Source organism: Lepisma saccharinum, chromosome 26 (assembly GCF_977018435.1).
Source record: "Lepisma saccharinum chromosome 26, izLepSacc3.1, whole genome shotgun sequence".
In the NCBI taxonomy this organism is placed as follows: Eukaryota; Metazoa; Arthropoda; class Insecta; order Zygentoma; family Lepismatidae; genus Lepisma; species Lepisma saccharinum.
In genome coordinates this window covers 23,759,391-23,774,339 of record NC_139254.1, presented here as the reverse complement: position 1 = coordinate 23,774,339, position 14,949 = coordinate 23,759,391, and the positions used below count along the sequence as shown (strand labels likewise).

General features: G+C 39.1%; 1 protein-coding gene across 1 annotated transcript in view; it reads right to left on the bottom strand.

Annotated features, from left to right (window-relative positions):
- The window catches only part of LOC145979594 (adenylate cyclase type 10-like), a 160,570-nt gene that overhangs the window by 84,825 nt on the left and 60,796 nt on the right, over window positions 1–14,949 (bottom strand). The window contains exons 10-11 of the mRNA XM_083112560.1: window positions 11,921–12,155; window positions 9,968–10,463 (exon numbers count right to left, since the gene is read on the bottom strand). Of these exons, the coding sequence (XP_082968686.1) occupies window positions 9,968–10,463; window positions 11,921–12,155 (731 nt within the window). The remainder of the gene's footprint in view (window positions 1–9,967; window positions 10,464–11,920; window positions 12,156–14,949) is intronic.

Here is a 14,949-nt window from a genome sequence, read left to right as displayed (position 1 = left end):
TGTTATCAGCATTTGTTATTGATAAGGTAGGGTAGTGGTGTGCCTGTGGTTGTAGCCAATATTTGATCTTGATTGGTCTAAGTGTGCCCCCAACAAAAAACTGGTAATAAAATTGTGCAGGGGACAGCATATATATTTTGCCTCCTGGTGTAAATGGTGAATCATATTCTTTGTTGGGGATGCTGTACAATTCAAGAATTACTGTATGTTTTGGATTCTCGATTATGCCTGTTATTTCTTTTTCTGCTGTAAGCAATCTGCTTGTTACAGATTCAAGGTGATCATTGATGGTCCTAACAACATCATCATGGCCTGGTTTGATTTTTATGTCCACAACAAGTTTCTTGTATTGTTGCACAATTTCTTGTAGCTGGGTGGCAAAAACAGACAAAGCATTTGCTTGATTGGATTCCTCGGTCCCTAGCTGTTGCTTGATATTGGCTACAATTTGCTGTAAATTTTCAACAACTGCCAATTTTGAATTTTGAGCAGTAAGATCATGGACCTGTCTTCTGATATCCTCAAACAGGGCATGCAGTTCATTAATATGTTGATTGGTTGGTAGAGTGGCCACTGTCTGAGTAAGTTGTTTGATCTCTGTCTGGATATTACTGATATCTTCTGATTTCAATATGCGATTCACAGCTCTCTTAATATTTTTAAGTTCCTGTGATGTAGGAAGATTTGATACAGTATTTTGCAAAAATTCAAGTGCCAATTTTACATTGTTTAATTCAGAAGCATCAGCCACACCACGCATAGCATCTTGGAGCAGGGCTATATCTGCCTGAGTGGGTGTTGATTGTTGTAAAATTTCAAGCTTTGTTTGGATATCATCAATCAAATGATGAAAATGAGATAACTCAGATTCAGTGTTGAGGTTTTCAAGCTTTGTGATCTGTTGCTGGACACTAACAAGAGTATCTACAATCCCAGGCAATCGGGATTCTAGAGTTTCTTGTACATTTGCCAAATCACTTTGCACTGCTGCTATTGTACCCTCAAGATGGGTTATGGTACTTTGAATTTTTCCAAAATCTTCATATGTTTCAAGTTGCAGCTTGATGTTGGCAACACTCCGAGTTATTGCACTCAAAGCATCAGAAGATGGCAAGTTGTTCATAAAATTTTCAAGTGTCTCAATTTTTTCTTTAACCTCGGCTATGGCATTGTTCAGAGGGTCCAGATTAGGTATCTCCAGTGACTGAATCTGTTCTTTTAGAGTGAAAATCACTAGATCAAAATCTTCTTGTGATTTTATGCTTTTGACAATTGTTTGGAGCTGTGCCTGGACATTATTAATATGTTCTTCTAATTGTTGTTTCAATTGTTCAGAGTTGTTAGCCTGGGTCTTAAATTTGGCTTGAAGAGCTGCTACAGCTTCTTCTAAACTTTGAAAATTATCCAATGTGGCCAAATCAGTATATTTCTGAAGCAATAATTTGAGTTCAGAATCAATTTTAAGAAGAGGGTCCATGCATTGTGATTGCAAATTTGTAATTTCTAGTTGAAAACTGGCATTGAGTGTGGTTTGTAAAGCTTGTAAATCACTTCTTAATTTCTTGACTCTGACATCAAGCATCAGAATCTCATCACTGTGATCTTCATGTCTTGTATGGCCAAATATATCATTAGGCATTTTTGTTTTAGTGGTTATTTATTATTGAATATCTAATTCTTAATTCTATAAAAAAAGGTATAAGCTTGTCATAGGATCCAGGGACCTCAATATATAAGCAGTCACCAGCAGAAACAGTATAGACAGTGCCAGAAATCATGTTTGAGTGCTTAATTCTATAAATATTTCTCCCTACTGAAATTTTAACATCACCCTCAGGGGTTGTAATAAATTGTAACTGACCACCTACAGGTAATTGGTAGTGATTTAAATTATTGTTAAATATGTACAATGTTTTACCTGTTTCATCATCAACATCTGTAAGTATGCTGTTCAGATGAATAATTAACAAAGCACTTTGTTTAGATATTATATCAGAAGAGGGTTGTGGTGTTGGCAGCTCCATAATAGCCTGTTTTTTGAACCCAAATAAGTTCATAGTCATGTTTATTTATTTCAAATCATGCTCTGTAATTGGGCATTGATTCCCACTTTTCAGATAACAATGACCCCATGGTAGAGTATGTATGCCACATGACAAAATACATCTCTTATCATCATGTGGGTCCAGAGCCACTTTTCTTACAATATTTGTAGTCAAGAAGTGACCCACACTCTGAATTCTGCATTCTGATGTTCTGATTAAACTCTGGGATTTGAGGCAATTTTTGTAATCTTCAAATTCAAGCTCTTGGTCTACAGTTACTCTGCCAATGCCCTTGGCCTTTTTGGCAACAACACCGCTACATGTTTCAAAGCTGTACATCTTGGCTCTTAACCCAGCAAATGCCACAATAACATCACCAAGTGTCTCATCTTTTAACTTGCCAGGCACCTTTTTGTTGTGGGGTTGAATTCTTGTATGTTCACTGCTATCAAAATATTCAAGCAATTCAGGCTGTGACATATCTTGATAAACATCTTCTGTCTGAATATCAAGAACAAAACTATCTGTGTCCATGTACATCAATTTTACACGATCCTTATAAAAAGGCTTCAACACATCATAATACAATTTTAACATGTGTAATTTGGCCAATTCCAATATCACAGCCCCTACATAAATAGGCTTATCAAACTTAATCTTTGTTTTTTTCATATTAAAAAGTGCCATATTTTCATCATAAATTCTTCTGTAGTTGAAATTAGGCTTTGCAATCAATTTTTTGCTCAGGCTGGGGTCAGTAATTATTTTAACATCGGTATGTTTTCTGACATTTTCTATTGTTTTGCCATACACAGAATTGACCATCAATTTAAACAAAGATTTATCAAATTGGCTCATTGCAGATGTTCGAAGCTCTGTGTTTGTATCAATATATGGCTTCAACCATCTTGAGTGCCTGAACCTCAAAACTTTGCCAACTTTGGTCACTTGAACACCATGATTCATTAGGAACTGGAGGTTTTTGTAATATATGACATAACCCTGTTTTGGCTCCAGTGTCATCATCAATTTCTTCTGTTTAGAGCCAGGTGAGCACTTAACCTCAGGAATTGGGGGCAGATCAGAAAATGTGTTGTGTAAATCATCAGGAATTGTCAGATCAACCTCTAAGAATAGGCCATAGTCACTGTCATCAAAATCCTTAAGATCTTCAATATTGAAATCTTCAACCCACTCAAGCCCTGCATATGGCAGTTTATCCATCATAGCATAACCATAGAGGCTGTTGGCATCTACATACAGTATATAATTTGATGGCAGTGCTGGATCATAATCAGGAATATATTTGTTATTTGCTCTGGCATATCTCTGAGAGCATTGCACCATGCCTCCTCTTATACATTGCTCCATAAACAGATACATGTCCTGATCCTGGATCAGATCCAATTGCATTTTAGTGTTTAAAAACATTGCAGACCTGGTGCACTGTAAAAATACATTGGATCCAGCTTATAATTTTGCATGGAAGATTTTCTAAATGCCTGAAGTATATCAGCTAAGAGAGTGACATCAAGTTTTAAATATGCCATGTGATAATCACCAAATGTCTGGCATTTTAAATTGTTCCACATCAACTGGGCATGGTGATAATCATCATCAGTGATTCCAGATCCTCTGATTTTGCTGTAAAACTCTTGTTGTGGTGGCAGAGAACACTCATCAAATTTAGAAAAATCTGTAACATAATCATATGGATATACACCCTTCCGCCTAATTAATTTCAGGTCCTGATTTGGAAACAAAGCACATGTGATTTTGAATTGATCATCAGATAATTGAGTGGCCAGTGTAGCCAGGCTAGCAGATAAAATTCTGTAGGAATCAAGAAATCTTAAGTGAATAGGAACACCATTAACTTTAATTAGATATATATTTTTCATCATTTTCTGCTAAAATATTTAAATTCTCCTTGTCAAACCCCTCGTATCTGATCAAATAATGGAAATCATAATTGGATGTTCCATGGCAAAATATGGGGACAAATTTTGGTCTCTGGATCTTAATATTACAGCTATTACACAGGGCCATTAAGAATTTACCATCTGTATGAGAATGGTGATGTACCTTGATATTTGTATCTGAAAATTCAGAATCACATACCGGGCATTTTTCTGCATTGTTGAAATCTTCAATCTGTTTCTCTGTTAAAGGCAACATAGGTTTTGATTTTAATAAGATATTAGATGCTATGTCATGGCACTCATTTTCTATTCTATGTGCAAATTCTTTGATGGCATCTGCTCCCATGTATGAATCTTTTTTACTAACAACACCATCCTGTACAACAACATAATAAAAACTAGAAGGTTCATGTAACTGGTATGGTGTAATTGAAGGTTCATCAGGATCTGGACTACAGAATGCAAGAGGTTTAAGATTTGATTCAAAATCACAGACTATATATGCTGGGTGTTCCAACAAGGCCTCAAACTTTTTGAATTTGGCATTTTCACTTGGCATTGGCATCACCATATGAACAGGTTTATGGTTGCCACAGTATTTTAAATGTTCAATTAACTTGTTTTTAGCAATTTCTGCATTCACTTCCCGAACCCCATTCACCATTTTTTGACCATCAAATACAGTTAAACATCTTCGGCACAACTTGAATATTGTCTTAGATTTGTCTAATTGTTTTCTGACTAAAGCTTCAAGACTGTGTATCAGAGTGTAATGATATGTGCCATCCCCTTCAATTAAGAGCAGATCAATCGGAACAGCAGAATCATCATCAAATGTACTGATTCTGAGAGGTGCTATCAAGCAATTGTCACGGCCAGTGGAACAAATAAATACATTAATAGATAATTGTTTACCATTGATATCCCGGGCCTTTTTTTCAAATTTATCAATATTCTGAACAGACATTGGATATTCTAAGCCCTTCATTGCCTCATCAAAATCGTGCTCATGTTGTTTATAATAAGTTATTCTCTGAGGATCCCTTAAAACTGGATACAAAGCAGCTAAAATAGACCACAAAAAGCATTTCTCATCATTATTTTTTATGTTAACCACGGCTTTTTTGTTTTTAATATTGGCAGGTAATGGCAAATATGTAGATCCTTGTAATGGGCTGAATTCAGAAATATTAACATATAACTTGTGTGGAGATCCGCATAGGCTCCATCCTGACTCTTTTGCTGCAAATTCAGAGTGTTTAATATTCAATTGATCTATCAAACTGCTTATTATTTTGTCTGAATTTGTATTTGAATATACAGGTACAGTTTCTGTTATGTGGGGCTGTGTAAATTTTGTGCCATTTGGTTTCTTATATTGTGTAAACAATTTGAGGGACAGCTTATAAGAGCCATTTTGTGCATTTAGAATTGCCTGCACATCAGGATTTTTACTGTTCAAAAAATTCTTAATACCACATCTTGGCTCTGATTCAAACCGGTAATCCCTAAGTTGGCCATTAAAACTGCTATGGATAGGTGCATATCGTGGCTGCTTTGCAGGTCCAGCATTAACAGGTGCTTCATGCTTCCTTTTCAGACCAGATGTAGATGGTTGTGGGGGCAATGTTGATGACTGTATATAAGAATTACACATATGCCATTTGTAATATGCCTTGCTTAATATTTTATGGCATCTTGGACACATTTTTGTGGCCTTTCTGCATTTCTTAGAGTCACAAATATGCCGGTGCCTAGACCAATTAGAACTAGATATATTTTTATTACACTGATTGCAATATTTTTGATTTGGCATTTTTGTTGTTTATTTATATAAAATTTCCTGGTCCAAAAAAACAGAACTATGCCAAAACAATTATAACAGCAGTTAGTGGCTGAGCTGGTGCTTTTATACCCAGACAACAGCAGTAACTAGGCTCTGGTGATCCCCAATATAAAATAATTTTGCTCTATTATGCTGTTGTACAACACACTTTACCAGGTTTCAGATCTGGGTGCTATCAGTTGTATATCAACTAGCAGTAATTATTCTCAAAAACTCACGTGTGGAGATATTATTTTGCCACATGTATTTCAATCTTACACATTTTATCAGGACTCAAACCCGAGCCTCTTGTTTACAAGGCAACAATATTAACATTTTGCAATCAGGGGAGGCTTCACATTTTATCAGAACTCAAACCCAGAAGCCTCTTGATTGCAAGGCAATAAAAACCATGGGGCTATGCACCACACTCTACTAGGTCTCAGAACCCAGAAGCTATGAGCTTTATATCAATGTACACATGGCGGAATCAATCTGAGGGGGGCTAAACATTTCTACACTAGAATTCAAGATTCCTGGGATTTTGACAGAAAAACACACTGTAAACAATAAAATCTTATGGGAACTTGGCATTGTTTTAAGTGTAGGCAAATCGGGCTGTTGAGGCTTCTTCTTTTTCTACACTAGAATTCAGAATTCTTAAAATTAAGAGCATATCACACTTGAAGAATTGGGGTATAAGCCCCTCTTGGCATTGTTTTAAGTATAGGCAAATCGGGCTGTTGAGGCTTCTTCTTTTTCTACACTAGAATTCAGAATTCTTAAAATTAAGAGCATATCACACTTGAAGAATTGGGGTATAAGCCCCTCTTGGCATTGTTTTAAGTGTAGGCAAATCGGATTGTTCAATCAAATAACCTCTTCTTTTCTACGCTATAAGTGCGCTCATCCTATTGTAAATACAACTACTCTCCTGTCAGCTGGTGTCATTCTTCTTGACGATAACGCTCGCCCCCACTCAGCAGTGCAAACACAACACAAAATTGAAGAATTGGGGTGGGAACGGCTGGCCCACCCTCCATACAGCCCCGATTTAGCGCCGAGTGATTTCCATCTTTCTCCGGAGTTAAAGTCTGAATTGCAAGGTTACCGTTTCGAAACAGATGAAGAAGTGAAGCGGAATGTGAGAATAGTGCTCAATAGCCAGAGCCCTGATTTTCTTGCAAAGGGTATGGACAAATTGGTGCAACGGTGGGACAAATGCATGAATCTCTATGGGGATTATATGGAGAAGTGAGGAAGAATTCTCCTACACATGTATGTATAGTTTTCTAATGTATCTTAAAAATAAAAATTTTTACAGCATACGGAAACTTATATATTGAACGACCCACGTATGTTGGTTCTCCGGTGCAAGGCTGTAAGGTGCAAATAGCCTTGTGCCCCTCTCCAACTACAAAAAAATGAGCCCCTTACTGACGTTGACGACGTTGTGGGGCTTTTCAACTAAGAGCTACCTGCAGCAACAACGCCTGAAACTCAGCGGTGTTTTCATTATCCACTTCCGCACACACAAGAAATTTTCAACCGATTCCCATAAAATTGTTTACAAACATCGAATTGATGGTTTTTTCGATGCAGTCGCGGATCCAAGGGGAGGGCGATGCCATATATTTTCCTCATTAAGGAGTTCTAAAGCCATCCTAAAGCATAGGCCCATTTTTTTTATATAACCGTACAACTAATATAGATTCGGTAAGGAAGAAATTTTCCGATATAAAAGATTGTTGCATTACATATCCCTTATTTTGTGTCATTCTCGAGTTACACTGACCCAAGTAACCAGGCAGGAAACAGTAAGAAATGTGTAAACCTCAGCCAAAGCATTTGCCAGTTATTGCAGGAAAAAGTGGGGTGAGATGAAAAGGAAAAGTGGGAGGAGTTTAGCTTGAGAGAAAAAGGCAAGTTGCATCTTGATCGAGAGAGTCGGTTTGGGGATTCTGAAGTAAGGAGGGAGAGGGAGTTGCGTTTGGAGTTTGGAGAGAGAAGAGGGGGATTTGGATTTGGGGAAACGACAGGAGTTTTGATTTCAAAGTCAGTCGAGCTGGATTATGGAAAGTGAACGTGAATTTTAGAAATTTGTTTGGGAGTGAAGTGCTGAGACGCTGAGAGACAATTTATGAGACTAACATCAGAAAGTGAGTAAGAGTGTATTTGGAGACTCTTTGATCTACACTTCAAGAACGAGACAGGTAATATGCTCTTCTCATGCCAACCTTGCCTTTGCAGTCTTTAGGTAATTATAACCAAATACAAATGAGTTTCCATTCTTTTAAAGGTTCTGTAGGTTAAGTTAATTAGGTACCTCCCACAGTTAGCAGATGCAGCGAAGCGAGTCCTTCCGAGCTTCCAGCTTCCCCCCGGTGTTAAGAGTTACAGTTATCTAAGGACTCCTGGTTCGATCCCTCAACCTTTAAGGTTCACAACGCCCAGTAAAAGGGTGTTACAATACGGTTGTATTCACTAGAACTTGTGATCCTTATAATTTTGTTACGATTGAAGGTATATAAGTAAATAATAGAAAATAAAAGGTCTCCGTCATGTTCAAACTTCTGCGTACAGATGGCGTCATCTCACATCGAGTACCCTAATCGACCAACCTGTATGTATCTACCTGGGTTATATTTAACCGGAGATTTGGCAACATGGCCCTCGGTTGCCATGACAAACGGTGCTGCCATCTGTTATCGAAAAGTTACCACAAAATCGGCTTTAGTTCCCCCTTAACTCATTAACTCATTAAAAATAATACAAGTATGTTACATTTAAAGATTCGTAGTTTTCATTTCTGATTTGTAAAGAACGTTTAGCATATTTAAGAATATTTCAGTCATGCCTGTGTCTCAAGAACATCTTTAAAAATGTACTTTTGCTACTATTTTGGGAAACAGAAAATTCCAGCAGTGTGTTACCAGAATATAAGTCGACAAGTAAAAGAAGAAAAAAGGTTAATAATAATAATAAGTAAAGTAAATATTACAGTGCGCAGTGTGTACTCAGTGGTCGAATACAGAACGTCATGTACCGACATCTAATTTCACTGTGACCCTCCCAAGGAAGTATCTAGGGGCTACTTCATCACTTAAAAATCTTCAATGGGAACAAGGATCGAGTAATACCTGGTATTTCTTCCTTCTTACCCTTATCTCTGCCAAGTGTACATTTCTCCGTCGCCTATAATAACTTAACTTTGGTGTATTTTTTATATACAGTAAAACCTCGTTAATCCGGACTAATGGGGGATAAATTGACCGGTTTAACGAAAGTCCGGATTAACTGAAATAACCTAAAAGAACAGTAGAAAGTGCATTAAAACTCCGTTTATATTAACAAAACACGTTCATTATGGTGTATTTAAAGAATATGCTGAGGGTATTCCTGTGTCAATGCGGCTTCTTCCCGAAAGTCTGTGGGAAAGAGAATTTCATGAGTGGTTGACTGCCTTTTCTTTGGGAAGTTCTCCCATGGACGTTTGATGTATGTCCGTTACGGAGCAATATGACGAATGCGATTGCTGACTTCTAGCTACTTTTAAAACCTTACATTCTGCTATTTTTTTAGTCTTTTGCCTGTCCGGATTAAGCGAAGTTCGGCTTATCGGGCTCCGGATTAACCAGGTTTTACTGTTTATAAAAAATGGTTTTGAATGGCGCCCTATGCTTCAGCCTCCATAGCCTACCCTCGCTATGGGCTTGTTTATGACATCTGTAACAATAAAGTATACCCATTTTGCCTAACATCCGGTCTGTTGAGACGAATTGTCATTCTCATTAAGCTTGTTGCCATGCAGTGTGCGCATGCGCAGTATGCGTCCGAGTTGAGTCGTGAGACGACGTACAGGTGTTGCACGCCTTGTCATATTCGTGTACATTTGTGAGGAACTCTTCATTATATTTAGTGTTATTTACATGCTTCATATTATTAAAGTTTAAGTTAATCTACATATATGTTTCATTGTGCCAGAGTGAATATACACGAGGCAACACACCCAGGAACTAGGAAGCTATTTCACGGTCTAGTAATTACTTTAACCAAGGTTGGAGTAACAACCTTGGTTAAACGATGCTTCGTCTTTCCCCTATGAAACTGAAAACAAAATCATTACACATTCGGAACCGTTACAGGGATCAATTATACTGTAAGTGTACACCTACCGTTTTGAAGAGCACCTTCAGCAAATTCGCCACGCTTGTCTTCCTCTCCTCCATACTCTGGCCAATGTACTCCTTGGTCATTGGGAAGTTCAGGTTTAATATGTCGTTCAGGTAGCACAGCTTTCCCGCCGTTTCGCCGCTGGGGATTACACTGAGAAGCAAGTTCTCCTGTTGCTGCTTCGAAGTGGCCGGGTCGATGTTGAACGTGTTCTGTAGGATGCTCTTGATCGTGGAGAACGTATCGTTGGTCAGCGAACGCTTCAGCAGGACGCTGCTCGTCTTTATCCCCGCCTTCCTGGTCTCCGCGGCGATGACGTCGAACAGCCGCGTTTTCCCACTTCGAGACCCGCCCTCGTACACGAGCGTCGTGTTGATAGTCGAAGGGTGCGCTTTGCCTGCGTTGACCTGCCGGAGCGTTTTGAGGGTCTTGGCGTACAGTTTCATTTCTTTGTCCCTGTTCAGAAGAGGGAACGAGGCCAGTCTTGATCCGGTGTCGCTGTAACAAAAGAAAGTGGACCATTACAGCTCGGTGAAGCACAGGTCTTTGGCCTGGTCAATAACGGAGAGTCAACAAAATTTATGTTGGGGGGGGGGGAGCACCGCGAGGAGGAGAGGGGACTTTTGGGATTTTGCACTACTAGTATAGTGGAACCACAAGGGAAGAAACCTGCGCAGAACCTCATCGCGCTGGCGGGTGGGAAAGAGGACAGGGGGGAAGGAGCCTTCGGCGCGGCCAATGTCAGTGTTGCCAGACCCATTGATTTCTCGGGAGAATTCCTTAATAAACTATTGCTATGGCACCTCCAACGGCCTGCTCAAAAACACGTTTCCTGCTCATCTTACTTGAACATGGAGGGGAGAGATAGAGTGGAACTCCACCAAGCCATGAAAAGAACTGTGACATTATGCCAAACGATACTCAATTGTGCTAGGACATTATTATTATTTTATTACAATTACTACATTACTATTTTTAGATGGTTGTATTTTATCCCACCCGAAAATCTTTTTCTATTTTAGTTATTTTATGGATGAACGAAAAACTGATGAAATGGATGAAGTGACACAGACACAGTGAAACGTCCTTGCCTTACGAGGTAGAAACACTGACTTCGTAGCGTGGGCAAATTATTTTATACATGTGTGTTTGTGTGTGTATGTATGTATATATATATATATATATATATATATATATATTATATAATGTATATATATTAAATGCAGCAACATAGAGGCAGCATAACTGACGAATAAAGCATGTGAGTGTTAATAACAAGACATTTGCTAGAGAGCGAAGCGGCATAGTTCAATCACAAAGGAAATAATGCACCCCCTTCCCCGTAGTTGCTTGGAACTTAAAAATACTTAATTTTTTATCCTTAATATACTATTCTATACTTAAATACTTAATTCTCTACAAAATTGTATAGCGGCGTGGACGTCCAGAAGGAAGTGCAAGTATGGTCGCCACCCCCTCCCCTTCTGAAAATTAATGTTAACATAAAAGTACCTATTATTTCAGATGCATGAGTTGATTTCAGTCGCAGTAATTTGCATCCACTATTATAATAGGGATGTATGAACGTGATAATTTCAAACTCAAGTGGCGTTTTCTGAGAGGGCAACATTCTCCCCCTCCCCTACTCGCGGGAGTACGGTGCACAGGAGTCGTGTGTCTGCGCAGGTTGTTTTGCTCGTGGTTCCACTATACTAGTAGTGTTCTAACAACTGACCAAAATTCAGATTTTACGGAATTATTCCCGACATGGAACCTTTATTGACTGGGCTATAAGTACACCATCTGGTGGCTTCTTTCGAAAGTACATTCCATACACTTTCAAACGTATATCTTAGATTTTTCGTGTTATGCCCTGTTCACGAGAAAAAAGACTGTTGCAATGACTTATGACTTAACCCACGTATAAGAATGGGAAAACATTAGCTAATACTTACATTTCTCCCTCGGTGTACTCGTAGATCGGCCCAACCTGGTCGAATCCTTTGAGCTGCTTGTGCTCTTGCAAGATGAATCTTTCGTACGACAGCTGGGAATTGATGCAGGTTTGGTGGTCGCACGTCACCTTCCCTTCGTAGGCCACCATCAAGCGGGCTGCCTTGTTCACGGAGCCTCCGATCACAGAGTACTCCTTCCGGTGCACGTGACCCACAACTCCACAGTATACCATACCTGCAAGGAAAGCACACATAAGAGCCGTCTAAATATCTTGTAAGAATACATTATACCATCCATGCAAAGGTTAGTTTATAACCAGGACATTTAAGAATCAACGGCAAATGCTTATGGTCAACACTAATGTCAGACCGCCAGGCGGAAGCTCCGCGTTCCATGAGTAATGGGTGTGGGAATTTTTCCAACAATGATCCTGCATGAAAAAGCTCTGGGGTTAACTCAGCCTCTAATAAATGGGTGTCCTGGGAGGGATGAAGGAGGGCGGAGCGCGATGCTGACCACATCCACATTCCACCACGGCATGTTGCAATGCGCTAGAAGTATAGCCTGACAAGTTAAGTCCCGATATGCGCAGATCGCTGCGGAGCACTTCCTATTACGTCATCCTCCCCACCACTCTTCTAGAATAGAATAGAATTTATTTCCAGAATGAGCCTTTACAGCTATACATACCATACAAGTGAGAAATTTTCGTGCACTTTCCCTACACCCTTCCTCCATTTAGTCTGCTTCCACCTTCACACTGCTTGGGAGTTCACAAACACTATTTCATTTCAAATCTTTCCCTATACTTGCACTGTTAGCTGAGTGATTCCTAAGTTTTCTCAAATTTATTTATTAATTTATTTATTTAGTAACCCTCCCCCCTTTCACACATGTTCGCTATCCCACTTAGCTTCTTTGCTCTCTTTACCCAGGCGTAATGTAGGAAAGTTCCCAGGTTCCTTATTTGCGCCTCCCCCCTCTCGGTCTCTCCCTCCTAATAACGCTTGTCATTATATTCTCAATGTTATCTTCATTTATTTCCCTGATATATTTTTGTCTTTCCTCCCCTGTTTTTGCACTGGAGGAGAATGTGAAATTTCGTCTCGTCTTCGCCGCATAACGGGCATTCTACGCTCCCGTCCTCCCGTTTAAGTTTAACTTGTGCCCATCCCCCAGTCTGAACCAGGCCAATCCTGACCTTTCTTTTGCCCCACACAAATCTACGTAGTTCCTCCTTCCCCATTCCCGATCCGTATCCACTATTTTCGCCGATGTTAACGATATTTTTGCGTCGCATTCTGCCAAAATTTTCTGTTTGGTAATATCTTGCAGTCTGGCACGTATGGCCCCTAGCATCTGCATATCAATTCTCCCCTCTATTCCCTCTTCCCACACCCATCCTAGCCCTATACTGTATAATTCCGTCTTTATTTTTGCTACCCATTGCCTCCCATTACCCCCCCCCCCTTATCTGTGATTGTACACAGAGTTTCTTCAAATTTCCCCCCTCCATGGTGATCAGTTTTGCCCAGTATTTAATGCTCCTCATTTTGGCATCCACTTCCTCTCTTAATTTTCCCATTTCCCTAAGTGCCCCACATGTTGCCGTACCCCTCCCTACTCCTAGCCCTTGTTTTAGGAATCTAGACTGTACGACGTTTACGGTTTCCCCTCCCTCCCAGACCCATAGTTCGATGCCATAGGACAGTGTTGCCTTAACTGTGGCCTCGTAGACCCCCTCCAGAATTTTGATTGGAATATTTGGTACTTTGTATTTTATTTTTCTTGTTTTTTCTAACGCAAAAATTGCTTTACATTTATTCCTGTGTACGTGCCTTGCACACCTACCCGTTATTGTCATCACCATGCCTAAATAATCGTACTGTTTCACTCTATCGACACTTGTCTCTCCGTATTTCCATTGTTCATCCTTCCCAAATACGTACCCGTTCTTAAATACCATTATTTTGGTCTTCTTCATATTTACTCGCATGGCCCATTTCCCGCAATATCCGTGTAACGTGTCTAGACCGTTCTGTAGACATGCTGTTGTGTTCGAAATCAGTACCACGTCGTCTGCGTACAACAAAAGCGGTACCTTTACGTCGGATATTGTCACCACTCTTCTACGTACTGGTCTGGCCTTGAGACTACGGGTGGTGCCAACTCAGCAAAATTAACCTAAAACAAATATGACAAACTATTTTTACTGCGTAGATTGTCGGTGCAGGGTCATATTAGTTTATCAGTGGTTCATTAGTAGGTGGAATGGGCGATTCTGGCTGGGTCCTTTGACCTACTTTTTATTTTATGATGTTTTATGCACTAAACTAACCTACAATGAGAGAAAAATGAACAGAAAAAGCTCTGGCATCACTTTTTAAGCTATTTTTTATCCTATTTCAAATTTTGCTCTTATGCTACCTCGTCCTTTGACCTACTTTTGAAATGACTTACGATATTTTTCTATAAGGAGGCTGTCTCCTCTTACTGTAAGCTCCCTCAGTGTAATCTACTACGACCTGCTAATAGGCTTCTGCTCTCAGCGTAATCTGTTTTATGCACTAAACTAACCTACAATGAGAGAAAAATGGACAGAAAAAGCTCTGGCATTATTTTTTAAGCTATTTTTTATCCTATTTCAAAATGTTGCTCTTATGCTAACTCATCCTTTGACCTACTTTTTATTTTACGATGTTTTACGCACTAAACTAACCTACAATGAGAGAAAAATGAACAGAAAAAGCTCTGGCATCACTTTTTAAACTATTTTTTATCCCATTTCAAATGTTGCTTTTATGCTAACTCATCCTTTGACCTACTTTTTATTTTATGATGTTTTATGCACTAAACTAACCTACAATGAGAGAAAAATGAACAGAAAAAGCTCTGGCATCACTTTTTAAACTATTTTTTATCCCATTTCAAATGTTGCTCTTATGCTAACTCATCCTTTGATCTATTTTTTATTTTATGATGTTTTATGCACTAAACTAACCTACAATGAGAGAAAAATGAACAGAAA